General features: G+C 42.5%; 1 protein-coding gene across 1 annotated transcript in view; it reads left to right on the top strand.

Annotated features, from left to right (window-relative positions):
• ephb2b (eph receptor B2b) overlaps positions 1-23,688 on the top strand; it is a 64,425-nt gene extending 40,737 nt beyond the window's left edge. The window contains exons 6-16 of the mRNA XM_030778570.1: positions 6,691-6,815; positions 8,172-8,334; positions 10,058-10,166; positions 10,481-10,545; positions 12,267-12,389; positions 12,591-12,838; positions 16,256-16,471; positions 16,783-16,932; positions 20,697-20,890; positions 22,699-22,854; positions 23,580-23,688. Coding sequence (XP_030634430.1) covers positions 6,691-6,815; positions 8,172-8,334; positions 10,058-10,166; positions 10,481-10,545; positions 12,267-12,389; positions 12,591-12,838; positions 16,256-16,471; positions 16,783-16,932; positions 20,697-20,890; positions 22,699-22,854; positions 23,580-23,688 — 1,658 coding nt within the window. The remainder of the gene's footprint in view (positions 1-6,690; positions 6,816-8,171; positions 8,335-10,057; positions 10,167-10,480; positions 10,546-12,266; positions 12,390-12,590; positions 12,839-16,255; positions 16,472-16,782; positions 16,933-20,696; positions 20,891-22,698; positions 22,855-23,579) is intronic.
• Positions 23,689-26,802: the final 3,114 nt, after the last annotated feature.

Raw genomic sequence — 26,802 nt, 5'->3', positions numbered from 1 at the left:
TTCAAGTTTTGACCGATGCCACACATTTTACATTTGATGGTCCTTTGGGATGTCGAGTGTTTTGACAGCTAAAAAATCCTGCCCGTTTCATCATTCTAATAATTGTCCTCTGCACAAGCTGTCTTGGCACTTCTTTCCTTCTGCCTGGCATTAAAAGTATATGTGCAGTGAGAGAGGTGACGGTGTCGGGGTGATGTGGTGTGACAGTGACAGAAGGTGCCAGAGAGGGCACATATGGAAGGTGCCAGGCGGGGTCAGAGGGGTAGTCGGCAGGAGACTCTAGCAGACACTTGGAGCACAGGTGTCACAGGCAGACAGACAGAGTCCTGAGAGCCGGTCCAGCCAATCGCGCTCACGCGCATACCAATTGCATTGTGTGTCATTGGAGGAAAGCAAGGGTATTATAATTTGCACTAGCCAGAGAGATAGCGTGTTCATAAGTATGCAGAACTGGTTGCAGGAGCTGTTGACTATGCAGCAACCAGCACATAAAATATGTGGTTAATTATGTGATTCTTTTAGAGAATTACCCCATAAATCTCCACACTTCCTTTCATTTGTGGTCATAATTTGTTTGCATCCCGCAGTCTGGCATATTTTGAGACACATATATCAGAAAAACATTTTGTTGAGGCATAAAATAGCATTTACCAGAGATTGAAGGTCCTGCATTGAAAACGCCATGATTGAACCATTTGGAATAACTGATGTTAGTAAATTTTACAATGCCAGAATCAGTTGGATCGAAACACTTTGGTGGAAGGCAACATATGGAGTCAGTGGAACCGTATGATTTGTCACTAGTTGAAGTGTGCCACATTAGCACGGTTACACCGATATTCATGAGTTAATCACACTGAGGCAACTCCTGATAATCTAGATCTTTACACTGATTTTCTTTTTTTTTTTTTTTTTTAGAATATTAGAATATCAAGCAAACATGTTCAGGTTAATATCAATGATTCCGTCTGTGTTTTTATTTTACTTTACATTAATGTCACATTTGATGTGGATGGCGCTTGTAGATTTCTTCTCAGAACTGAAAGTGTCTGAATACTGTATGACTGAATAGAAAAGCACTGTGTCTCTTGAGATACTGAGCTCCAAGAAGAGAACACCAGAACACAGTGTCAAGTCCTTCACTGACGATGCTTACATATATTTCTACATTCAGTGTTGCCTTAAACAACACACTTTTTTTTTTTTTTTTTTAAGAGTCACATTATTTCGCTCCATTCACCAAATGCGCCCATATACTCACATGATTCACATGATAACGTGTACCCTTTTTGTCCTGTAGTGAACTGTGTGCATGGATCCTGGCTTTGTGTGGTCTACACTGACTTAAAGCTAAAAGACGTCATGTATTACCATCTTCTCCTTTGCCTGCCTTTGGGAAAACTGCCTTTTGTTACTTTGCACACTGTAAAACACTGAAGTAATTACCATGTATGATAGATGTGTTTTTGTATTTGACTGTGCTTTGATTACATTTGGGATTGCTTTTTTTCCCCCCTCTGTTTCTGTGGCTGTTGAGCTAGAGAGAGAGCTTTGATGTGTTTGATGTGATGTTTGTCATCAAGCAAATTTATTATACCAGCATAAGATCAACAGTGCATAATAAAGACATCCCCAACATACATAAACACGTGTATATATACCCATACACATGTGTGCACACACCCGCACACGCATGCACACACACACACACACACACACACACACAAAATCAATTAGCACTACGAAGATTCAGCTTAGAAATGTGTCAGAGGAAGTGTAATGTGTGAGAGTTATTTTGTATTTATACATATGCTGTGTTTAAAAACACTGGGCTGCATAAGCATGGTTTGGTTGGGGCCTTGACTCATTCACTCATAAATACAACCTCCAGAGTTAATTAACATGTGGTACTGATCACTAATAAGGTTAGCAATTTTCACTCTCAATGTTATTCTTTCCTGCTGGCTGTACTGTGTGGTAGTTTTCATGAATGCTGAATGTCATTAGCCATATGCACATGAGATTCTAAGGATTCTTTTACAGTCTTCATTTATAGGATGAGTTCAGGACCTCTTTAAGCAAAGTCTCTCTCTTTTTAATCCTCGCCATTGTTCAGCTAATAGAATATTCAGTAATCTGTGAGAGTTCACCTCTGAGCCATATGATAATGATAATGATTTTTTTTCTCTGTATGTCTTTATTGTCCATGGCAGACTCGTGTGAAATTCTTCCATAGTGATATTCTCTTGTGCTTTTCAGTATCTCACACAAATTTGAACCGACCTCCATAAAGCATTGTATACACTAATCCAGCTCTGACCTTTTCAGTTCATTTGCATCTTGGCAGGCCTCACATCCTGCTATTTTAAAATGGGTTGATTATCAGACAATATATGCGCTAGCTTCTTCTGTGACCCATATAAGTCATAAGTGTGAGTCTATTCTAAATCTGTAGTTTGGGACAAACACCTCCTCATCCTCCTCTCTGTTAATGGGAGACATGGTGTTGAACACTTCAGGAGATGGCTGAATTGACAGATTTCTCACTGATCGTAAGCGATTCCAGGAAATCTTTAGCTTTCATCGTGGTCCAGTATTTGATGTTTTAGAGTGGGAGCCATATCAGGTTAAACTGTAAAAGGTACATGAAGTATGGGGGTGCCTCATCCAATATCATTAGCAGTAAAGTAAGGTCGTAGCTACCTATATATTTTCTCTAACTCCTTCAGTGGAGAGAGTAACTCTTGACCTTTCTCCGGTATTTACTTTTTTTCTCAGTGGAGCCCTTAGCATAGCAGAGTGGCACAGAGGGTCTCAGATTAGACACAAACTCCCTGTAAGTGCCTGCAAACTTTTTAAGCCTCTGAAGTGCCTATTTTTGAATTAGCTTATGGTGTGTATATGAGTCCATTAATGCCCCAATCTTTTCCAGTGCAGATGGTTTAAAGCTTGATGAACTGAAATCGCGCAGTGCTGCTTTACGGCACTGGAAACTCTGTGGAGACATAAAACCCACAATCCATTGCAGATGGAGAACAGGGACGCCTGCCAGCCGGAGTTTTTTTTTCATCCAGCTTGCCAAAAGCACATGCAAATGCAGGCCTCCCCTTCTCCTCTCTGGAAGGGCCCGATGGAAGTGTGTCTCGTAAACGGAGAGCTCTCTGAACGAGCGACTAAGACCGAGAGCAGCTTGGTGAAGGAGCAGCTGCTTGGGCGCTCTGGGAAAAGCTTGCTGAGGGGAAGCAGATTTTAACGTGGAAGGGGATGGGGGGATTTATGAGGACTGACCTGCTCCATCTACCTCCTCCATCCTCCCCAAATCTCCACATTGCTCTCCATACCACAGTCTTATGCCAAATGAGATCCACATGCGTCCACAATGTTTTTTATAGAACCATATAAGAATCAGCAAAAGTCCCAAACCAGTCAATGTTTATGATTGGATGATTGGGTTGGGTTTCTATTTTGCAATTCTCTTTCTTTTTTTTTTTTTTTTTTTTTTTTTTTTCCTTCTCGTTTTCTTTTCTGCCCCTTGAAAACATTACCAGAGTGTTTTCTTTTTTCATTCTGTTGACTTTCAAAGTATACTCATCAAGGGGTTGGAATTCACTTGAAGTTGCGATGGTTTTAGCAGGCAGCAGAAGCACATTAGATCTATCCTGTTTTAGCTGTAGTTCGTGTTGTTCTGTGTTCCTCCTGAACTCTTCTGGTTGCCGGGGCATATATCTTTCAGCTTAGGCACATAGTCCTGTGAGAGAATCAGACCAGAGAGAATTAGACGAGGTGGTTCATGCCTTGGCATTCATCCTCTGTGGTTCAACACAACCATCATAGTGAGAGAGGTTCCCAGCACTAGACAAGCAAGCACTCTTAGACAAAAGACTGGTAGGAACAGGGAGGAGACATGGAAGAAGCAAAGTAGAGCAACCCTGAAATAACAATGCCTAAGAGGTGCTTGTTTACTTCTGTACAGTTGAAGAAATGCCTCTCCTTTTTTGCTGATATTATTAAAGCAGTTTGGGTTTATTCATGTATTGATTGAGTCAGCCTCCAGGCTCTAAAACAGAAAACTAAACATTTCTAAAGGCATGCTGCACAAAGTTTTGCCTTTTTGCATTTTGCAGCATGACCATTGCCAAACTCTTGTGCTACAGCCCAAGTGTCTTTTGTCGGATCAATGAGAGGAGCTCTTAAATGCTTTAAATACTGGAGCTGAAACATCATTTTTTAGTGAAGAAAGGATCTAGTCATGCACGTACTCGTCTCCCTACGAAGTCTCGTTCACACACACACATACACACACACATACACACACACACACACGCACACACACACACACACACATTCACAAATATAAACTTATGCTGTACAAGCAGACATGTATATGTAGCAGATCATCTCTCCTACTGCACATCATTAAACTGCTGTACATTTCCAGACTACTTCAGGATATGAACAACCCCCACGTATTTTAAGATATGGTAGTGTTTTCTGTTCCTCGTTTGTTTGCTTGGAGGCTTGCGCACCGTGGAAACCATGTGTGGACACAGGGTGATCGTTCCAAGGTGTCCTGGTGCACACTCTGCCAAGAAAAAGTTTAAACACCTAGGACTGGAAATAAATAGTATTCATCTGTAGAACGGAGAGTCGCTGTGTGGAAAGCTTGAGCACTGCATGACTAGAATATTTTACTAGCTGTGATAATCGCTCTTCACAGTGGCCTTTCTCCTGCTGTTGTGGCTCTGAGTGTTCTGTTTTCTTTCGACTGTCTAGTGTCATGATGGGGAGGGAGAGAATGACAATTTTAATTACCCCCCCCCCCCCCCATAATATTAGTAATTACCTGTTGTCTGAACTCTCTGCCTGGGTTTTGATGATTAGTTAGGATCACAAACAGTCATCTTAAAGTCAGTCACTGGATATCAGGAATGCGTCCCCCTCAGTCTTGGTGAAACCGCAATGATCTGCCTCAACAGTTCTCACATTGGCGTGTGTCCATCCCCTGGTGCAGGATAACATGCCCTGGCTTTGTTTGCCAGGGCCGGATAAGATTACCAGGGACAGCGGCGCAGGCTTGCTAAATGTAAAAGCAATGCACAAAGAGCATGTGTCGGCTTCACTTATATATATACACTTGAAATCAGATACTCGTGAGCTCCCTGTACTATAAGAACCGCTGTCAGCCTTATTTGGTCGTCTTGTAACTGCAAACAAACTCAACGTACATTAAGAAAGAGGGCGGTGTTTCCAGGTCCGTCCGAACAGAACGATGCACGCCTGCACAGCCATCGCTAGCTCTCTGCCTAGGAAATGGAGTTCAAGCCAGACATCCATTATCTTTTGACACATATTTATTAACAGCGACCGGCACTTGTGGCAGCGCCCGTTTGTCATATCGCGGATCTCATGATAAGTGTGCTGAGTTGGAGGATTGCGTGTAGGTCAGAGGGCGCGCTTCTTACATGCCGCTGAAAATGAACAGTTCTCTCAAATGGACTCAGAGGCACACGCCGTCAAGTCGTTCCGTACGCAGTTCTAGGCAGCTCACGGAAGATGAAGGGGACAGAAAAGGAGAATTGGCCCCAGACCCTCACTTTCTCAGGTCGGGCTGATAGGAGTGACAGGCTTTTCCAGTGAGTGGATTTTCCATGGAGGAGCGCGTGCCTGCTGAGAGGCCTCTGTCTTTATGGCCGGAGACCCTGGAGACGGCTGTGTGTTCCGCACGGGGCCTGCGGCCATAAATCCTGGCCCTGCAAAACCCCACACAGCTCTTTTGTGTCCTGCTAAAGCTTCTTTGCTTCACTCTAACCCATTACACCATGCTTACATGTTTCATGGCTGTTAGGGGCGGACGCGTGCTGAATGAGATCCCTTAACCTTTTCTGGTGAAGCCATGGTGACTTCTATTTTGAACTGTAGGTGTATTGACCAAAGCTACTCCTTTTGAGTACTGTCTTATTCGTACTACGTGATTAACACAGGTTTGAATTGAAAATAGCCTCTATATATGACTAAATTTGTCTAGCCAGGCTGTTCCTCTTGTCCCCATGGTTCAGTGCTTTTCACTGGTGTACATTGAGTTGTCAACTGCCTACAAAATATGCATCCCCACATACCCCAAAACACAGAATTAGAAAGCTTGACAAACAAAATGTCAGTTGTGTACAGCATACTTGTGGTTGCGGCAAAGCACGATGTGCCTACAGAACAAATTTGTTCCTCAGAATTAGCTTAGCTTCCTCTCGAAGAGGATGTGGCTAGGGAAGCCATTTTTTGGCCAGACTCTTTGCTCACACCCTCACAGTGCGGCGAACATGACTTTGTGGTCATCGTGAGACAGAAAGAGAGAGAACTGGGAAATTCCCTCGAGACTGTTTATGTGGTTCAGGCCGGTCTGGGTCCTGTCTCTCACAGGCTCGGTCATGAGGCCTGTCTCTTTCATTGTCCTCTACAAGTAGAGTCTTTATTCATGTGTCACTCTTTCTCCCCACTGTTTACATTACTAGCATGGTTATGGCTGGCTGGACTTTATATTGTTATGTACGCATGTCTGTAACTGCTGGTTTATGTAAAACTTCTGTGCGTAATCTTGTGCGTGTATTATCTTATGATAGTACTGACCTTCTCTCTCTTTCTCGCTCTCTCTTTCTTTCCCTTACTCCCTCTCTTTCTTTCCCCCTCTCTCTCCAGCTCCATCTGCAGTGTCTATAATGCACCAGGTCAGCCGTACTGTGGACAGCATCACTTTGTCCTGGTCTCAGCCTGATCAGCCAAATGGTGTCATCTTGGACTACGAACTGCAGTACTACGAGAAGGTAATACACAAGTCTATTACAGCTTTCTGCAAATGCTCAGAATGAAGTACACCACATTACTGTATGTGCCCTGCATGCCCTCTGCATTTAGTTACTGATTTCTCAGAAGATATAATACACTTCTACCAACAATTCATGTCTGCCAGGAGTTACTGTCATCTCAGCTATAAACTTGAACACTCAGTGTTTCTTTTTTTTTTAATTTAATTTAATTTTTTTTATTTGAAGGGCTGATTCCTTAGTTTAGACGCTCACATAGTTGGTATAATACAGCAAGAAAAGATACCATCGCAGGGGGAGTCTGTGTGATCCGAGGAGATGCTATGTACATAATTATTGTGGAACCTAAACAAGTGCAGTGGTGATACCAGAGTCTAACTGTTAAACAGAATAATGCTCAGTTTCTCTTTTAATTGCTCCATCCTTGTTATTTTAACGTAATGATGTCAAATTTGCTGAGCTGGTTGAGGGTTCATAGAAATGTTCTCTCAAGGATGTGGGCAGACACACAGCATCTGAGTAGTGCTCAACTACTGTTCCATCTCATTTGATTAGAATCACAGTCAGTCACAGGGAAACAAAATCTCTGTGGAGCCTGTGCTAAAGACTGTTGAGGTTTGATGCAGAGATTTGTGGTTAAAACTATTCAACTCTGACTGCTCTCCCTCTCTCTCTCTCTCTCTCTCTCTCTCTCTCTCTCTCTCTCTCACTCACAATCACTCTCCCCTTGTTTTTATCAGTCTATAGTTTGACTCTTTTCTCTTGTTCACACAAGCCACACACACACAAGCCACACACACACACACACACGCACACACAGGCAGTCTCTTGGGTATGGTGCTGTTCCCGTTCTCCTCAGTGTAATTCTTCTCTCAGACACAAGCGAGGACGGCCTGTCAAAACAGCGTTGTCAGACGGTGTCGCGGCTCAGCTTGCTGCAGTGAGAGACAGGCTGACGGCAGCAGCCGCAGCAGCCTGAGCCTCCGCTCACTCAGCTGTCAGCTTAACACCACCCACCCCCACCCCCCCCACCCCCCCCCCAAAAAAATGCCATCGACACAGCTCTCACCTCAAACACATTAATCCAGACTGGCCTGAAAGTGTCATTCTCAGAGCTGCTGCTTGGCACTCACTGAACAACTTTCTTCTTCATCAGTTCTGATCAAACAGAAGACCTACAGACACAGTCACATTTACCTGTGGTTTACAGCTAACCCTGCTAGTCAGCCCCTATATGATGACACCTATAAATAAGCGCTAGATGTTGTATCAATCATGTTGACAACTGTAACAAACTGTCGCGTTCTCACCCTCTATTTTCCGTTTTCTTCCTCTCATTTCCTGCGTGGTATTTAGGATCAGACAGAGTATAACTCCTCTGTAGTGAAGAGCCAGACCAACACTGCCGTGATCCGAGGCCTCAAACCAGGCGCCATCTACGTGTTCCAGGTGCGGGCTCGCACGGTCGCGGGATTTGGACGCTACAGCGGAAAGATGTATTTCCAGACTATGACCGAAGGTGAGTTTACACACACACTGAGAAAGACAAGACAGCGATAGTGTTTCATCCTTCATCCAGACCTGCCTCGTATTATAGTTTTATGGTCACATAAACATGGGCTGCCAGAGCAAGAGCAGTTTATAATGAAACTGCTTAAAACAACACAGATAAATTTAGCATCGTTTCTGATCATGCACTGCATTATTAGCATTTCAGCAGGGTAAATACAGTGCCTCGCAGTCCTGCTGTCATGTGACTGTGAGTCAGAGATCAGGTCAGATTGGTCTAATGGCTGTGGAGAGATGGCTGTGGACAGCCTCTCCTCTTTTTGCCGGCCACAGTAGGAAAGCTATTACCCGCTCAGAGACCTGAGAGCTCTCCAAACATCTTATTACCTGCACAGCCCTCAGCCATAATTAGCTTGATCTGTCCTTCAGAGCCCACTCATGACAAAGCATGACACAAAGGCAGGAATGCAGGCCAGGAGAAGCTCCGTTCACAGCCGGCTAAAAGACCTCAACTTTGATTTTGAGAACTTTTAATTTGGCAGCGTTAGCGGTGGCTATTATTGATGAAGTTTATGTTTGAGTTACTTGCAGCTCTTGTGTGTTCACTCACAGAATAGAGAGTCATTCATTCCAGTAACAGGGACACTAATTCTAATGCTACACACATCGGATGCCAGCCGGTTTACCATCTCACTGCCATCTGAGCATTACTCTGTAGTATTCGGAGGGGGACTGGGTCTGTGGCCAACAGGCTCATTGTGTGTGTGTGTGTGTGTAGTGGCTGGTTGGGGCTTAATTATGAGAGGCACTGGGAGTCCACTCCCTCCCCATGTCCCTAGCCGTCTGTCTGACTTCGAGCTCACAAGTAACCCACTGCCCTCCAAATACAGTCACTCCATCGCCTGCCCATATGTTTTCTTTGCTTATGTGTCCAGGGGTATTGCCCTCCAGCCCTGTTGCACATGGTGAGGCTGTGTCTGCCTCCCCCATGGGTATAACTGTCAGTTAAGCATGCTTCTTCAGAGAGGGGCCACTATCACATATTTTATATCGTCCATTTGAATTCTAAATGTGGTGAGGTTGAGTCACTGTTATGTATATATGTAGAGTGAATGTGTTATGGCTCCATTTAAAGCCTGTTTCATTTAACAATAAGTTCCTCCTGTACTGCTAAACTTGATTGTTGTAATAAACATTTACATTCATATTTCTATACCCTGAGTACTTGACACATCATTCCCTAGTTACTGAATGTGGCAATCCAGGAGCTTAGTTATCTTGGAGAATTGAATTTGAAGAGTGTTATGGTAGCAGTTACATTAATGTTGTAATTTAACAAATGTTCCCGCTAATAAAGAGTTATTTTGAATAATTTCTAGGTACAGTGTTCAGCACACTGAGCTGCAGTGAGAGTCTTTCAGAATAACTGTAATCGAACTGGGTTCAGATTCTCAAATAAGGTTAGGGTTACAGTTAAGTGAGATTGGTATTCAGCCTGATATTCACAGAAAACATTAACTGCAATTCATCTGTAACAGTGGCACAGAATAACCGAGAAGGATAGTGGTCTCTTCACTGTGGGGCTACTGCAGGAATATGCAACCCAGAGAGATCTTCATTGGAATCCTGGCTACTGGAGAGCTCTTCATTTTAGAGTTATTTGTGTCTCTGTGTGTGTCTGTGTGTGTGGGTGTGTGTGTGTGTGTGTGTGTGTGTGTGTGTGCTAAATGCAGAGGAGTACAGCACCAGCATTCAGGAGAAGTTGCCACTCATCATTGGCTCGGCAGCTGCAGGCCTGGTCTTCCTCATCGCTGTCGTGGTCATCATCATCGTCTGCAACCGGTGAGTTATTCCCTCTCCAGTCCACAAGTCTCTCCTGAAAGTGATTACCTGTCTCACTCATCTCAGTGTGGCACCTTTGAATGAGACCACCAAGTCAGACCCTCGCTGGACCACCTATTTTTTCCTCTCTTCCTCTTTAGTGAACTTAATAACCTGTAAATGACAGCCATAATGAGATGGGAGGCTTAACCAGGCTAACAGTTGGAAAGCTAGCCTGTAGAGGGTCGTTGAAAGACATTTGTTCGTCTTCTATAGCTTTCTTTAGATTGTTTTATCGGGGACACTGTTATAGCTCTTTGTCTTTGACCCAGGAGACGGGGCTTTGATCGGGCAGACTCTGAGTACACAGACAAGCTGCAGCACTACACCAGTGGCCACAGTGAGTACTCTCACCCCTTCCCCCTGACCTGCACTCTTTTCACACACACACACACACACACACACACACACACACACACACACACAGACACACGCACATACACACAAACACACACACACAGACACACGCACATACACACAAACACACACACACACACACACACACACACACACACACAGAGCTAAGACACAATTACTTAAATCTCTAAAGTTTCAGAACACAGCGTACTCTTCCTTTTATAAAGCACCCTGTGTCCTCCATCAGCGGAACGTCATTGTTCTAACCTGTGAAAAATTCAGTCTCACAGTGACACCCAGCATTTTCCCAGCAGGATAACGCCACTCATTTTTGTTTGGAAGAGGTCCTTGTCTTTATATACTTGTGTTTCCTCTTAAAAAATGGCATACTATTTAACTTCTCTCTCATTAGTGCTGTAAACATGTCAGTGCAGCAGAAGTAAGTAGCCATTTTAAGGAGTGGAAATGCACTTTATGAGAAATCTTTCTGCACTGCCCATTAGTGTGTCACTCCATTTATAGAGGTAAATCTTTAAGATTCTCAACTGGCAGTAATTTAAAGCTGAACTCTCTCTCTCTCTGTCTCTCTCTCATTCTCTCTCTCTCTCAATCTGGTTCTCTCACTCTCTCTCCCTCATTCTCTCAGAGGGCTTAAAGCTTATCGCTCTCTCTCACTGAGCTGAATGGAAATGCACGGGCACATTTCCTACCAAGCCTTTTCATTTGCCTTATTTTACCCCCAGCTTATCACTCAAGACAGCTTTTGCCTGCTGTAATCAATGCTATAAGGTTGCAGTAAATGCTGTTTTTAGGAGACTCATTCCTGGCTGAGCCTAGACAGGTAAACCTCAGAACGTGGAGGTCAGTCCTTCCATTAGCGTCGAGCACATCTCTCTTCCTTCATTAGTGCTCAATGCAGAGCAGAGCACCTGAGTGAGTGACCCTGAATTTTTCATTGGGAGCTTACCCAAATTCCAGGAAGGTCCTCATATCTGTCGGTTTTGCAACAGGGCTGACCTGTGAGAGGCTTAACCAGAGCTAGACTTAGACATGACATGGTGCTGAGGGGTCTATAGTGTCCATAGAAGCAATGCCCTGCAGCAAGATAGCGTTTTTGAGCATATTTCTTTTCTGTCCATATTTTGCTCACTTTTTCTTTAGCAAGAAGGACTTTATTCATGCTTCTCACTGAGCTTCTGTATCTCTTACCCTCCTGGCTGTTTCCCAGACACCTGGGCGTGAACACACAATGGCTGTTAAAGTGCCTTGGGCGAGATGTGGAGCTGACAGGCTGAATAATCAGATTTGAAGTGTGAAAGTCTTAAGTCTTTGGATACTTAAAAGCCACCTTAAGCCCATTTACCTGTCACCTAGTTCGACTTTTGAATCTCTGAAGCGTAAACCTGTGATAATGTATTAATGGTTTGCTACGACACACTGAATCTGATACATACATTAAGGAGCCCTATCGTAGCCTCTGTACGCCATCACAGTCCGCTAGCTATGGTCAGAGAGTATTTACAAGGTCATGCCTTACTTCTCAGGCAACGATTTTAAACAGTATATCTGCCTTACTAAATACTTAATAACATTTACAACGACTCAGTCACAACTTTAGTTTTAATCTGCATTTTCTAGAATGCTTGTGTTTTGTTCTACGCTGTCAGAACCTTAAATATTATAGCTGCTGTTTATTTTTCCAAGTGACTCCAGGAATGAAGATCTACATAGATCCGTTTACATATGAAGACCCTAATGAAGCGGTGAGAGAGTTTGCGAAGGAGATTGACATCTCGTGCGTGAAGATTGAGCAAGTCATCGGAGCAGGTAGAGTGATTCAGTGATACATTCATTCAGAGCAGTTATTAGACTCTTCCAGCTGGCTCACTGTCAAACCCATAAATCCTTTAGACAGTTCACCATCCTACAGCATCCAAACATCTGATTCAGTGAGCATCATGTGTGTGTGTGAAGCCATGTGTCTGAGAATCCTTTTTCAGTCTCACACTCAATGTGTGTGTTCTGTAGGGGAGTTTGGGGAGGTGTGCAGTGGCAACCTGAAACTACCAGGAAAAAGAGAAATGTTAGTGGCCATTAAGACTCTGAAGTCAGGCTACACCGAGAAACAGAGACGAGACTTTCTGAGTGAGGCTAGCATAATGGGTCAGTTTGATCACCCAAATGTCATCCATCTGGAAGGAGTGGTCACCAAGAGCAGCCCCGTTATGATCATCACCGAATTTATGGAGAATGGTTCACTGGACTCCTTCCTCAGGGTAAGTACATTCTCACTCTTTCACTTTCTCTCTCTCACCCTGCCCCCCCTCTCTCTTTCTCTCTGTCTCTCTCTCCCCCTCTCTCTCTTTCTCTCTGAGCTGTAGATATAGGAATTCATTTTTGGCTTTAGATAAACTGGACGCAAACACACATGCACGGACGAATGCGTATCTTTGACAGTTGAAACACCTGGGAAATGCCTATAGACATACATGAATTCATACATGAATTCAAATCAGATGTAGGTCTATTTTGATGTATATCAACAGCTCTCTTTTATTTACTACAGTACACATCAGGAACTTCCCTCAGGAGTTCTAATCTAAAATCCAATCGTAAACACTCTAGGTAGTCTCCCGCAGTACTCTCCCTGTTGATTCTTATGTGAATGTAATTGTAGTAAGGCAAGATTTTCTCCTTGATATCAGTGTTGCCACAGTAACGTTTGCTAAAAAATGTTCTTTTTAAACATAGATAGCACTGGGAACATAAAATTGGTGTATTCAGTCATGCTCTGGTTTCACTCTCCCTCTATGCTCACAGTGTCGTAGGCTTTAGAGGTAGTCACAGCTTTTTAAAGATATATATGCATTTTGGACATATATCAAATATGCACGCTGATCACAATTTATCAGCTATGCAGAGTGTTTTAATCCTATACATTATTCATACTTCTGGAATGGAAAGAAATTGACTACTTGTCCATCACTTGCCATCCCAGAAGACAGTGTTGAATCACTAGCTCAAAGAGAACATTTCTCTAATCCCCCTACTGAAAATAAGAATGGAGATGAGAGGAAAATGCTGTCAGGAAGGGCTTGGTTGACTCTTGCACACAGCCCTCCAAAAGGAGCATGTAGCTGCTAATGCAATCGGGGGTCCAGAAGCCTTCAACTTCACTAATTGGCCTCTCCGTGCGTTTGAAGTTCCTGGAAAATAGTCTCTTGATTTATGTAAATTGCTCACGTCTGATATTTGGGGGAGGGGTTAGTAATTTATTTTTTTTCTCATTAGTATAGCTTTGCCTCAGATCTTACACAAATAAAAACTTTATTTTATCCTTGACAAACAGTTTTAAGGGTGTCAGCTGACAAAACGGAACCGTCGTAATGATCATGTATAAACGAATTCAAATAAACAGGAAAGGGGCAGCCCACACGTTTGTCAGCCATTTGTATGTACTTCAAGTCTCCATTTCTCTTACTTGGATCCAACCTTTGGAATCCATGCAATGCAGTCCTCAGTCAAAAGCCTGAGAAGTTAGTATTGTCGTAGCTGATGCACATGGGCTGGCCTTATCCCTCATGTTTATCTCTGTGCCATATGCTCTGCCAAGATCATGACAACAGTCTGTGCTTTTTTGCCAAGATCGTAACAACAGTTGGTTTTTTTTTTTCCTTCTTTTTTTTTTTTATTTTATTTTTGGTGGCGCTGCAAACACATTTTCTTCCGTACATTCTGTTCATTAAATCCCTTGATCTGACTTACTGTTGAATGCAGACAATATATATTTTTTAATGATCCCATTGGATTGCGTATGAGTTTATGTGTGAGGTTTTCTGGGGTTGTGATGTCTCTCTCACAGACACACACACACACACACACAAAGATACAGATCCATAGAATGCTCCTCTTGGCTGTCAGTATGCTGTTTTGTCTTCTTGAAATGCTTGAAACACTAATTCCATTTGCATTTAGCAGCAGAGATACCATTTTTAGGGCTGCACATGTTTTTTTTGTTTTGTTTTTTTTTCCTTTCTTTTTTTTTTAGCATGTAACCACTGTACGTCTGTCATGCATCTTTGACAGTGCACTGAATGCTTTCGAAACAACATTGCTCCATTGTGGCATCTCGCAGTGACAGCATATGACAACATGACAACCTCAAAGCTGCAAATCTTGAAGCTGATGGCTCACCACTGTAAAAGAGAGGAGGGAGGGGCCAACACAACAGATTGCAACTGTTTTATCTTTTTTAAAAGCACCTTATGCAGCTGTTACTGTGTTTATCGAGGCAGAGGGAATTAGTCAAAAACAAGTAGAAAGATGAAGAAACATCAAGGGAAAGGGACATTGAGTGAAAGAACAGAGACCCAGAAATATGATATCCAGCAAATTCATGAAATTTAAAAGTCAGGCAGCAATCCTGACAGTATCAATTCAGCCCTATACTGTGGAGAAGCTCAAGTGGCAAAATGACAGTTGCCGTATCCACAAATGAGATATGACTCTGGATAAATCCCTAAATCGAATAAGGCCTGTATCATCTAAAAGAATGTTTGCCTTACTCTGCTTACCGATCCAAATTATTTTGGGCTAAGAATCCCTCCAATTAAACTATAGGCAAACAGTGTGGGGAGATTAGTGAGTGAGTCGTATTTGTGAGGGATTTGAGTCTCATGAATAATGGATGTCATTTAATTGCTGTGGAGGATAAGAAGAAGTTTGAGGATGGCGGAGACGTGATGTGAAGCATTGCTGACTTACTGTGGGAGCAGGATTTTGGTTTGATACAAAGCGGAGGAGAGTTGACGAAGGCTGATGGTAGGGGTTCCAAGCCTAGTCATGCCACACAAACACGAGCTCCCCTTATGGATGTTTGTCCTTCCAAAATATGCATGGAGCTCACATCATCATCTCTTGATCCCTCTGTGGATGCTATCTGCTTTATCAGTGCTGTGGGGGGGGGGGGGGGGGCCTGCAGATGGGAGCAGCTGGAGACGCAGCTGGCTCTGTGCTACAGAAGCGTCTCATATGCTGTGCAGAGGCCTTCCTGGCCACCATGAGGAACAGCTGCAGGACCCACCACAGCCCATCTCTGCCAACACAACTCTGTCCATATCAGTACCAACTCAGTCCATTTTTCACCTAATTTAGTTTTCCTCATAAGAGCTCAACACTAGCCTTCCATAAACCAATCCGATTCTCTACAGATAATTGAGATCTGGCTTCTTATATGTAACCTTTTCCTGGCTGTTAAAAGATCAACACTCTTACTCCAAAGCCTCCTCATTGCAACATAGAATATCCTACTGAAGAACAATCCAATCTGTCCGGCCATGAACATGCATGACCAAAGTCAATGCTTAGTCCTCACCTCACTCAATTCATCCAGTGTTGCCCTCTGAAACCAAGTTTAACTTTATGTCAGGTCCCTCAATTTTTTACATTCATCATACTCTAAAGCATTTTCATCTCTCTACAACAGCCCAGACTAAAACAGAGCCTCCTTGTCAACCCCTGTCAAACTTGAAATCAGTCTGATATAGCCCAGGCTTAGCTGAGCTTAATCTTTAAGTTTTTCTATGCAGAGAATTCCGACCCAAATTATTCTACTCCATGTCACTTAATACTTCCTCCCCGACCTGGCACAACTACAAAGAGATTAATGTTTTGTTTCTCTTTTTTTATTCCAGCAAAATGATGGGCAGTTCACTGTCATTCAGTTGGTTGGCATGCTCCGTGGTATTGCCTCAGGAATGAAGTACCTGTCCGACATGAACTATGTGCACCGTGATCTGGCTGCTCGCAACATCCTGGTCAACAGCAACTTAGTGTGTAAAGTGTCCGATTTTGGCCTTTCCCGCTTCCTGGAGGATGACACATCTGACCCCACTTATACTAGTGCCCTGGTGAGAATCATAACGGTGCATCCTACTAACAGAAAATGTATCAAAATCACGGGTTATCAAATCATCAATCCAACGCAAACCGCAGCTTCAGGGAATCTCGGTGCAGCAGAATATGCTTCATACCAAATACTGAAATGATGTATAGTTCAGTAGGTTTTTCATCTTCTTAGCATACTTTCCTAAACTGACACCAATATGTTCGTTTTTCCTTCAGCATCTCATATGTCTTTTAGCACCATATTGCTTTGTCAGAGATCTGTATGGATGTCTGTTTGAGTACTCATGATTAGACTCTATGTCTGTTTTAACAGGGAGGGAAGATCCCCATTCGATGGACTGCCCCAGAAGCAATCCAGTACAGGAAATTCACTTCAGCCAGTGATGTCTGGAGCTATGGAATTGTTATGTGGGAGGTGATGTCCTATGGAGAAAGGCCTTACTGGGACATGACCAACCAAGACGTATGTAAATCATATTGCACACTTTTGCTGTTTACACTACAGTGCTCTGTCTCACAGTGTAACAGACCCTGTGAGAAGTCACTGTTCACGTATAGTATTCTGTTTGTATTTACTTTAACTTACCTTACATTGGAAAATGTGATATCAAAAATTAAATTATAAATAATTGAAAACATAGGCTGCTGTGGGACAGCCATGGCCTAAAGGTTAGAGAGGTGGGCATACGACTGGGGGGGGGTTGCCAGTTCAATCCCCCGGCACTGGCAGGAAAAATGTGGGCGGGGGGTGGAGTGGGTGAACAGCTCTCCCCACAGGCCATCCCACAACATCCACGGCTGAAGTGGACGGGCACTAAAACCCCAACTGCCCCCCGGGCGCAGGCGTGCTGCCCACTGCTCCTGTTCCTGGTGTGTGTGCTCGCTACTGGTGTGTATAGGATGGATCAAATGCAGAGGTTAAATTCACTATTCGCTCCTCACAGTGTGTGAGCGATCACAGAGATTCTAAATTCTAAATAGTGGGTAAAAAGAAAAACAATCAAATCTCACATTTAACTTCCTATCACTGCTTGTACTGTAGCTTTCTTCACAGCTATGAACCCCAAACAACACTCCCAGCACACTGACTCATGCATCCACTGTGTTTTCAGCAACCTAAGTAGATGTTTCCAGCAGGCTTTGCGTTTTACTACACAAACCTTATAACTTTGTTTTGTTCATCTTGGAACAAAAATGCCACACTTGAGTTTGTTTATGCTAATTAATTAAACTCAAAATATTTATGAAACGAGAAAGGAGAGATAACGGCTTGCACATGAAAACGTGGAACGAAAACGAATGGACTGGTTTTGATGGAGGAGAGAAAGAGCTTAATTTACATCTGGATACAAAAGCTGATTGTCACATTTGACGGCAAAAGGGATGCTTGGTACTCTGTTACCTTTTTTTTCCCATTATGATTTTTGACTCGCAAGCCAGTTGGAATCTAAAACCCAAATATTTAGAAAGAATCATAGAAGGACAATAGTGTAGCTGGTACGGAGCTTTTAATATTTGGAATACAAGAGCAGCAGCGACTCTTGGCTTTGACTTGGCACTCCTAGCGTTAACCTAATGAACTAACCACACTCTCTTGAGAAATGTGCTTGTAAATGAAGCTTAACTATTACACAGTCCTGCAGGCAGAGAGATCTGTGAAATATCATGCTCAAAGTTCAGTCCACAAAAGAAGGCTTCGATGGCATGTGGATGTTTTGGTTTATATCTTAGGCTGTGTATTTGAGCTTGTTAAGACACACCCTGCCGTCAGTACACCCACTGTTGCCAAAGGGCTGGTGCCATGCTGCAATAACATCCGCCTGCTCCCTGTGAGGCACTGAGAGATGAGTGTAGTTCAACAGTGTGGAATCACAGGCTCAGATAAACAACTGCATCAGCTTCTTATAAATCCGCCTCTTAGTTGATCTGCTCCATATGAGCTCAAAACCTATTCAAACGTCCACAGTTCTCTTCGGTGCTCCACAAAACTGAGCTCTTCAAATCACTGAACATACTATCTTGAAATTCTGGATTAGTTCTAAAACTGTGGTCCATTATTTAAATGTCTGCCATGAGTTTTTGGAGACAGACTGTGGAAATAAGAGTTGCTTGTGTTATTTTATTGTTCTTAGTAACTGTTACAGCTTTAAGGTATCTGGTGGGGCATTTGCATAGAAGTCTTAAAACTGCACCTTCATTGCCCTCTTCTCGCAAGCTTGCCATCATTAGCACTATAGATATGATTGCAGTCTTAATGATTACAATATTTTGTGCAATACAGCGACTGCAATGCGTTCAATGACTACACTTATTTATTTACAGAAAAGATGTATCTGTTACATTTCAACCCTAAAATAGCTGCTACTTTAATGAATTATGAAAATGCTGTGTTGTATAGTATTTCACGCTGCCCTGTGTCATGGAAGCTGTGAGCAAAACTGGCCACTGATCCTTTGCTGTTTTTGCGGCATTGATATCTTTTATCATTACTAAACACAATGTTTGGTATTAAAAAGAGGATACTGAAAGGGGAAAAAAGAGGATTTTTACCACATGAATGAAACTGTAGTTTGCTTAATTGTAAGTTCCACCCAGTTACTCCTGAGCAACAAGATCATTTCAGATGCAAAGCACGACTCCTCAAACTATTCCCGCTCTTGACTGAAGCTTCCATTTCAAGGATCCCTCTGGGTGGTGAAGGCAAAGGCAAATTATGGGGGAGATAATGAAAATAGTTTCAAATTGAAAGTGTGAACGCTAATGCGCTAAGAGGGACTGAATGTCTCTGTGGTTATCTTATTAGCAGCTCTAGACAGTGTTTCTCCCCCCCCGTCAGGTTCCTCGTTTTAGGCTTCAGAATGAGATTAATCTGGCCCTGAATGGATCCTCATCGTGGTGCTGATAATGGGTTCGGGAGCAGAGGTCTCATGTGTGCTCTGTCTTTGTGGCTCATCTGGAGCCATGCGTCACCTAACCATGTGGCCCCAACTTAGACTCTTTACTCTGCTCCCACACTGTGCTTGTTGCCCACTCCCCATCAGCACTGGCTTCAGAGCCACTGCATGCAGCCATGATGTCACCACAGGCCATCCCGAGAAACCTCGGTATGCGTAGCTCATTTAAGACGTTAACCGACCAATTAACGCGGAGAAAGAAAGGGTATACCGAAACAGTCAGAGATTAGTCATTTTCTCTTAAAATCCATTGAACATTTTTCAAACGTGACATTTAGTTGGAGCACATTTAAGTGGTTATGTGCTAACTGTGTATGATTTGACAGAAATTGCCTGGTTTTATTCATTTATTCCATGTGGGAGCTGGATCAGGCTGAATCAGCTCATGATCTTACTATGGAAATACTGCAGGGACCTTAGTGTCCACTGGGATCTCCCAACGAATGAGGAACTGCCCACATTGGCAGAAATACCCATGTTACCCTTATTTATATGTTTCTATGATGCCTTTCCACTATAAAGGCAGCATACAAATGAGAACTCACTTTCCTTCCCCGATAAATAGATTGTGTGCGTGTGTAGATGCATGCCCATCTATTTCATTCACATGTGTGAATCTGTGTGCACAGTTTATGAGTGTGTCTCTCAGAGCATGGTTCCGGGCTCTGCCTCTCCTCTGAGGATAGTGCGGTGTGTGTGAGCTGGTAGCTCTGTGTATTTTTTGATGAATGGCCTCCCTGGGTGCCCGTCAGACACAGATAATGATCACACTGCATTTATTAAGAGACTAGATCAATTGCTAGGCTCCTCTGCTCTGCAGCGAGCTCCTTTTCCAAAGCATTAGGCTCCTTCCACTGCACCCAGGGTCTAATGAACACACACTTAAGACACAGAGATATCAGTCCCTTTGCGCACAATACTAGTCTTCAAATTGTTTGTAAGTGTGTTACTGTCTGCTGAGTGGATGAAGAAGAGTAGTATTGTACTATATGTGCTGAAGCAGCACAGTTGTCTGAGGTATTCTACCAGCCTTAATCTTATGTAATGTCATATTGCTATTAGGTTACTCTAATCATAAATCAATATTTAAATTTCACAAGCATAATTAAGAGTGAATCTGGATGCACTGGGCTGCTTAAAACAAAGTTTGTCAAGGCAAGAATGTGACAGGTGGAAATGCACAAATCTCTCCAATGGGAATGTAATCTTTCCCCTCCTTTCTTCCTAATAGAGTTTGATAGCGACCCTTAGAGATCTGTGTCTCCCCCTGCAGGTCATCAATGCTATTGAGCAGGACTACCGACTGCCCCCACCCATGGACTGCCCCAGTGCTCTGCATCAGCTCATGCTGGACTGCTGGCAGAAAGACCGCAACAACCGGCCTAAGTTTGGGCAGATCGTCAACAACCTGGACAAGATGATCCGCAACCCCAATAGTCTGAAAACCATGACACCTCTGTCTTCAGGGTGAGTGTGACTTATGGAGGCTAATATTTCAATAGTCCAGCTCCTTTAATTGTCCAATGTGCATGTGTGTGTGTGTGTGTGTGTGTGCTTCTCTTAAATGGGAATATTGCTCCTTTTCACAGACAAACTCATTATAATGCCAACATGGGTGAATTTTGGTAACCCAGATATTTTTCCATTTTTTTTTCTTTTTCTTTTCTTTTTATATTTTTGATTAATGACTTTTAGCATTTTTTTTCCAGTGCTAAGTATTTTTCAAGAAAAGACCTAATTTTCTCTAAACATCAGATCTATATAGAGGAAGTACTATACAACAATGCTTGCTTTCTTGATACTGCAGAATAATTCTTTTGAATGTCAAGGGCATAAAAAAATGATATGGTCTCTTGTAGTCTATACTGTTCTTATTTGTTGTCCATTGGTTAGGCCATGAAAGTTGCATATTGATAGACCTACTGAGTTTTTAAAAAGTAATGTAAATGTAAATATTGTTCCAGTGAATTAATGAGAAAATCTCAGGGGGGACTAATTGCAAGGATATAAATGCGGTAATGGGCCCGGATGTCAAAAGGGTGACTTTCGCAGTCCCCAGGTTAATATCTAAAATTTCACACTTAAAAATGTGTTTTCACATAAAAGAGAGAGGATCAAAATGTACAGGATTTGTTGGTAGTAGGGGTGTTTGTGTAAAAAATGTCTGAACAGGAATAACATTTGACATATTTTGTATGTATGGAGAAAATCCATCAGCGCAGTATTGGATGTCTGTGGTAAAAGTGAAAGGCTTTTTGGATGAAATTTTGTTACTTTTTATGTGTATATTTTGCCCGGTCTGTATCTGCATGCATGGTGTGGGTGTGTTCTGTGTGTTGTGGGGAGTTTTCTGAACTGAATGTCATGCCAGTCTCCATAGACAGACTCCAATGTGTCTCACAAGGCATTTTTTTAAAACCCAAATGGAATATGACCACGATAGAAATATCTTGAAAAAGTCTCTTTTGAAGACTACTCACATCATGTTTTCAATTTGGGGTCAAAAGCTATGGTTTCACTTCTGATACCTGTGGTGTAATTTATCTGCACCAAACATTTTGTCTCTTGTTTCTTTTGGCGCCAAATTGGTATGTAAATAAAATCGGTTTGGTTTGATTGATCAAGTCATTTTACTCACATGCTTGAGGCAATCCTTGATTCCAAGCAGTTACAGAAGTAGAAAACAAAAACATAGGGAAGTAGTTTTCATTTCTGTCTCTTTCATGTGAATGCACATTTTTATCTCCCCGTTGCCTTCTCCAGTTCTGTTCTGCAGCAGTTGTTGGCCGTTTATGATTTGCTTGAGCTGGAGAGACTTTATATGTGGTCCTTTTGTTGTTAAGCTTATTTTCCACAGTAATTTTGTTTGTTATATGTTTCATGTATGTGGAAAGGGTGCTTTGGGGGGTTAATAAGTAGGCTACATTTGTGCTACTAATTGTGGCCCCATAACCATTACATCACTTCTCTGAGTGAGGAGTGTTTTTATTTTTTTCTTTTATTCTTGCAACTAAATTGAAAGGGTTCAAGTTTCATTTAGTGTTGGCTCACTTAAACTTTGTAATCTGGATTTCTTCTTATGATGGTACACTTTTCATCTCATACCAGTGTGTTTGTATACATATGTATGCTATGGCTGTACATCCTGTGTGTGTGTGTGTGTGCATGCGCGTGCATGTGTGCGTGCATGTATGCGTGTGCGTACATGCATGTGTGCGTGTGCGTGCGTGCATGCGTGTGTGTGATGTATGTAACCCATACATCTTCTCTTCCAGAGTACACCTGCCCTTGTTGGACCGCAGTGTTCCGGATTTCTCCAGCTTTAGCACAGTGGATGAGTGGCTTGAAGCTATTAAAATGGGCCAGTACAAAGACAACTTTGCCAACGCTAACTTCACCAGCTTTGACGTGGTCTCTCAGATGACCATGGAGTGAGTGCTGTTTCTCTAGTCCTGGCAGTGGAGAGGGCTCTGGCCTGTAGCTAACCTGGAACACAGCCAGGTTTATGCAGAGAGTCAGCAAAATGTTCTGACACCCCATGACTCCATAAATGCTGATGTCTATTCCTTTGTCACGCACTGCTGCCCAAAATTTATCATGAGGGATATTTTTCATTATAAGTAATGTGCTTGTGAAGGTGATTGCGTTCTTATAAAAGCATACATTAGAAAATTTGAGAGTTAACTGGTAGAGGGGAAAAAAAAAAAACATCTGAGCTGGAACACATCCCAGTCTTGAATATCACCTGCCAGGTGAAAAAGAAATTCCTCATAACACGAGTTTCATACATTTGTTTACTGTCCCGAGTCTCATATAGTGGATATACAAGCCAGAGTAATGTGCTATCAGATTTTTTACATCCTGCATCACTGGTTACAGTGCCTAAGCCAACCATGCTCATGTCTCCAGTACAAACAAAGACATGACATTGTTTTGTATGAACCTGAGAGGCTGTGCAACAAACAAAGGACGATAGTGAGTTTGCTCAGAACCGACTTTACCGGAATGCACCAGCTATTTAATCTTGAGCAGACATGCAGAGTTTACCTTGGCATTACGCACATGTCTCATATGTAACAATAGCTGATTGTTTTTCCATTCACTGCAAGGGTGTTCATGTCTGCTCTTGTTTGTGTTTTTTGTGTCTGCGCCACAGTGACATCCTCAGGGTGGGAGTGACATTAGCAGGCCATCAGAAAAAGATCCTCAACAGTGTGCAGATGATGCGGGCTCAGATGAACCAGATCCAGTCAGTGGAAGTTTGACCCCCCCAACCCCGAGGAAAGGACTGGGAGGGATTGGGATGGGGGTAATCAGAGCAGAGTTGGACGGGACCGGAGATGTGTCACGCTGGACCCTAAGTCTGGTCTTCCTATTGGACCTCTGTTTTTTTCCCGCAGGGCCACCCCCAGTCCCTTCTTCCAAAAAAAAAAAAAAACCCCTCTTCTCCTGTCCCCTCCACTCAGTCTTCTGTCCCCTAGCCCTTGGGTTTACGCTGGGAGAGTTGTGCCCTGAGGGTATCGTCATGACTACCAACCAATCAGGCCAGCATCCCCATAGGGTTGTATGATGGTCCTCAACCAGCGACACATTCTTACTGCCATTTCCCACAAAATCTCTCTTTACTTCCTCATGAGTTTTTTTTTTTTTCTCTTTTTTTCAGTTTTATCTGTTCTTTTAAGAATTTTGTAAAGATTTTTTTAAAGAAAAAAGAAAAGTACTATGAGATCACAGGGTGTCTATATCAATATATAGATATGTGTGAAATGTGCAAACTAGGAGGACTGAATTAAAAGGTTACCCTTTAAAAGGGCAATGGAAGAAAATGGCAGATCCTACAGTACTCTGCAGTATATGCTTCTGAGATTTTCTTTATTGTGTCATAGTGTGGAAATCTTGAAGAAGTTGTAATTATGACTGCTTATTCAAAGGCTACAAAAGCAAAAGAAACTGCAGACCCTTAAACACGTCTCTGAGGATGTAGGAGAAAAAAAAGAGGACTTGAGCACCATGAAATGGAACCTCCCAATGGCAGCGATTACTGCCATGAAGAAATCGCGCGGCTTGAATGAAAACACTTCGGCTCAAACAAAAAAAAAACAAACAAAAAAAAAAGCAAACAAGATGTCTTTCCTTATAACTCGTATCTCGTGAACTGTGCGGAATTGGTGAAGATTTTCTCTGCTTCCTTAAACCATGAAAAAAAAAAAAAGACACGTACTTTTCTTTTTACAGAAAACATCATACCCTGCCAAATGGATTGCCCTTCCTCTGTACCTCAGATGTCATCATCCTGTACATATCAGATGCACCTGATTTTTGTGATGTCATCAATATGAGCCTGAAAGGCACATATCTTCAACTGTGCTCACAGTTCAGGAATCAATGGATTGGCATACTTATGATATTTATTAGGGTGACTAGAATGAAGTTGTCATTTGATATTTTTTCCCCCCACAATGTCTTTTGTGGGCTTCACTAGTTCCAGATATGGTATACATGACATTATACATGCTTCCTCCACAGATGATCAGAAAAGAAGGAATATGTTTTGAATATTTGAAAACATGTTTACATAGGAGACCCCAGAGTCCACAAGTGTTTTTTGGCTCCCTCCATTTTGAGCCCTACCATATGTTTGTGTAGATGAGTGAGTGTGTGTGTGTGTGTGTGTGTGTGTGTGTGTGTGTGTGTGTGTGTATTGGTGGGTGTTTAAGTCACTGTGTGGGGGCTATACATAGAGCTGTGGTCTCTGGAGTTCTGGAACCCACAGTTTGAGATCAGGACAAAAGTAGGTGATAGACCTTATGGGACGTATTGGATTTGGTACACTTTACAGATCACTGTGTTGATGTGCTTATATTTTTTGCTTATTTCCAAGATTTCATTTGTTTTGAAAAATATGTTTTATAACGAAGTATTAGGGGTGTTGGCATCTCACATTGCAAGGACAGTGTAGAAGGCAGATATTTTCACAAAGAGGCAGTATTGTTGAGAGTGGACATTAGTTTTTTATGAGGAGACGATAGTATGATGACAGATCTGATTATGACACCCAGTGCATTGTCACTGGTATATTTGTTCACGTTAGGGGCCACTGAAAAAAAAAATACTCAGAATTTAGGTAGAGATTTGAAAAGTCTTAGCTGTCTAGAGGAAAACAGTTTTGTAGGGTAAGTTCCCAATGCAATGCCAACACAAAGCATGAAGGTTTCTGTCAGCTGACACAGTGCTGTTTGTTGTCTGGTCTTGTGGATGGTTGGTCATAGATCAGCCCACAAACATCCATAGTCTCCTCTTGTCCATCAGTCCCCAAGACTCCTCCCCCCTCTGATATATGAATAAAAAAGAAACAAACAAACAAAAAAAAACATCAAATGTACATAACATAATGTAATAGGAATCCCTTTCAATATTTTTTGAGATGCTTTGAATTTCAGTGTACAGCCATTATTGGAAATGAACGGAGAGTCGTTATTAGCAATGTTCTTTTGATTTTTGTATTGTAATCAGATGAGTGGGGGGAAAGTAGGTGTGAATTTGACCTTAATGACCTTTACAAAGGCAAAGAGTCTGCAATTGCTTCAACAGCACAACCAAGCACCTGCAGACTCCATTGAGCCAGGGCAACATGCCTGGCATTTGGTCAGCATTAAAGAGTAACAGTGCAACTGCAGCTGTGCCTCTAGCTGGACTGCATACGTGTTTGTCCTGGTACAGAGGTCACTGTGGTTAACAGTACTGGCTTTCACATAGCTGCCCCAGTTCAGTTTACAGGAGAGAAGTCTTCTCTTTTAACCTCAGGGTTGATCTGAATCTTTAATAAACTCTAAACCCTGATGAGTGGCTCTGTGTGATAATATAAGTGGGGCTGTCTGAAAAAGGCACTGATATAATGTCCAGTCCTCAGATCTTGCAGATGGTGTATCAGCCATGATCATCTCCCAGGTCTTCCTACTAAAGCGTTGCTTCTCCTTAGCACAGGGGAGATTTAGCATCTGCCATCAGGTTACTTGTCTGATGTGCAGAGTTGGTAAGTGAAACATTATTTGAACTAACTTATAGTGGTTATTATAGTTTTCCACTTATAACTCCAGTCAGTCTGAGTGACTATGAATATGAATATGAAACGTCTCACTCAGTTTCCATCCCTCTCTCCCATCCTCACTGTCCATTTGTCTAGTGATGTGTCCGTCCAGTCAGTTAGAAGATGTGGAGGATTTACGCTCAGGCCATGCAGATCTTTTGGTTAAACTGTCTGTTTGATGCTTCATGCTTCAATAGGACTATTTTATTGCTAGTGGCTGCTGGAAAAGGAACGTGCAAGTTGAAGTCAAAGTGTCATGATTTCACCTCGTGTCCTCTCCAGCAATGGCACC

Source organism: Chanos chanos, chromosome 6, assembly GCF_902362185.1.
Source record: "Chanos chanos chromosome 6, fChaCha1.1, whole genome shotgun sequence".
NCBI lineage: Eukaryota > Metazoa > Chordata > Actinopteri > Gonorynchiformes > Chanidae > Chanos > Chanos chanos.
This window is presented reverse-complemented; position numbering and strand designations above follow the sequence as displayed.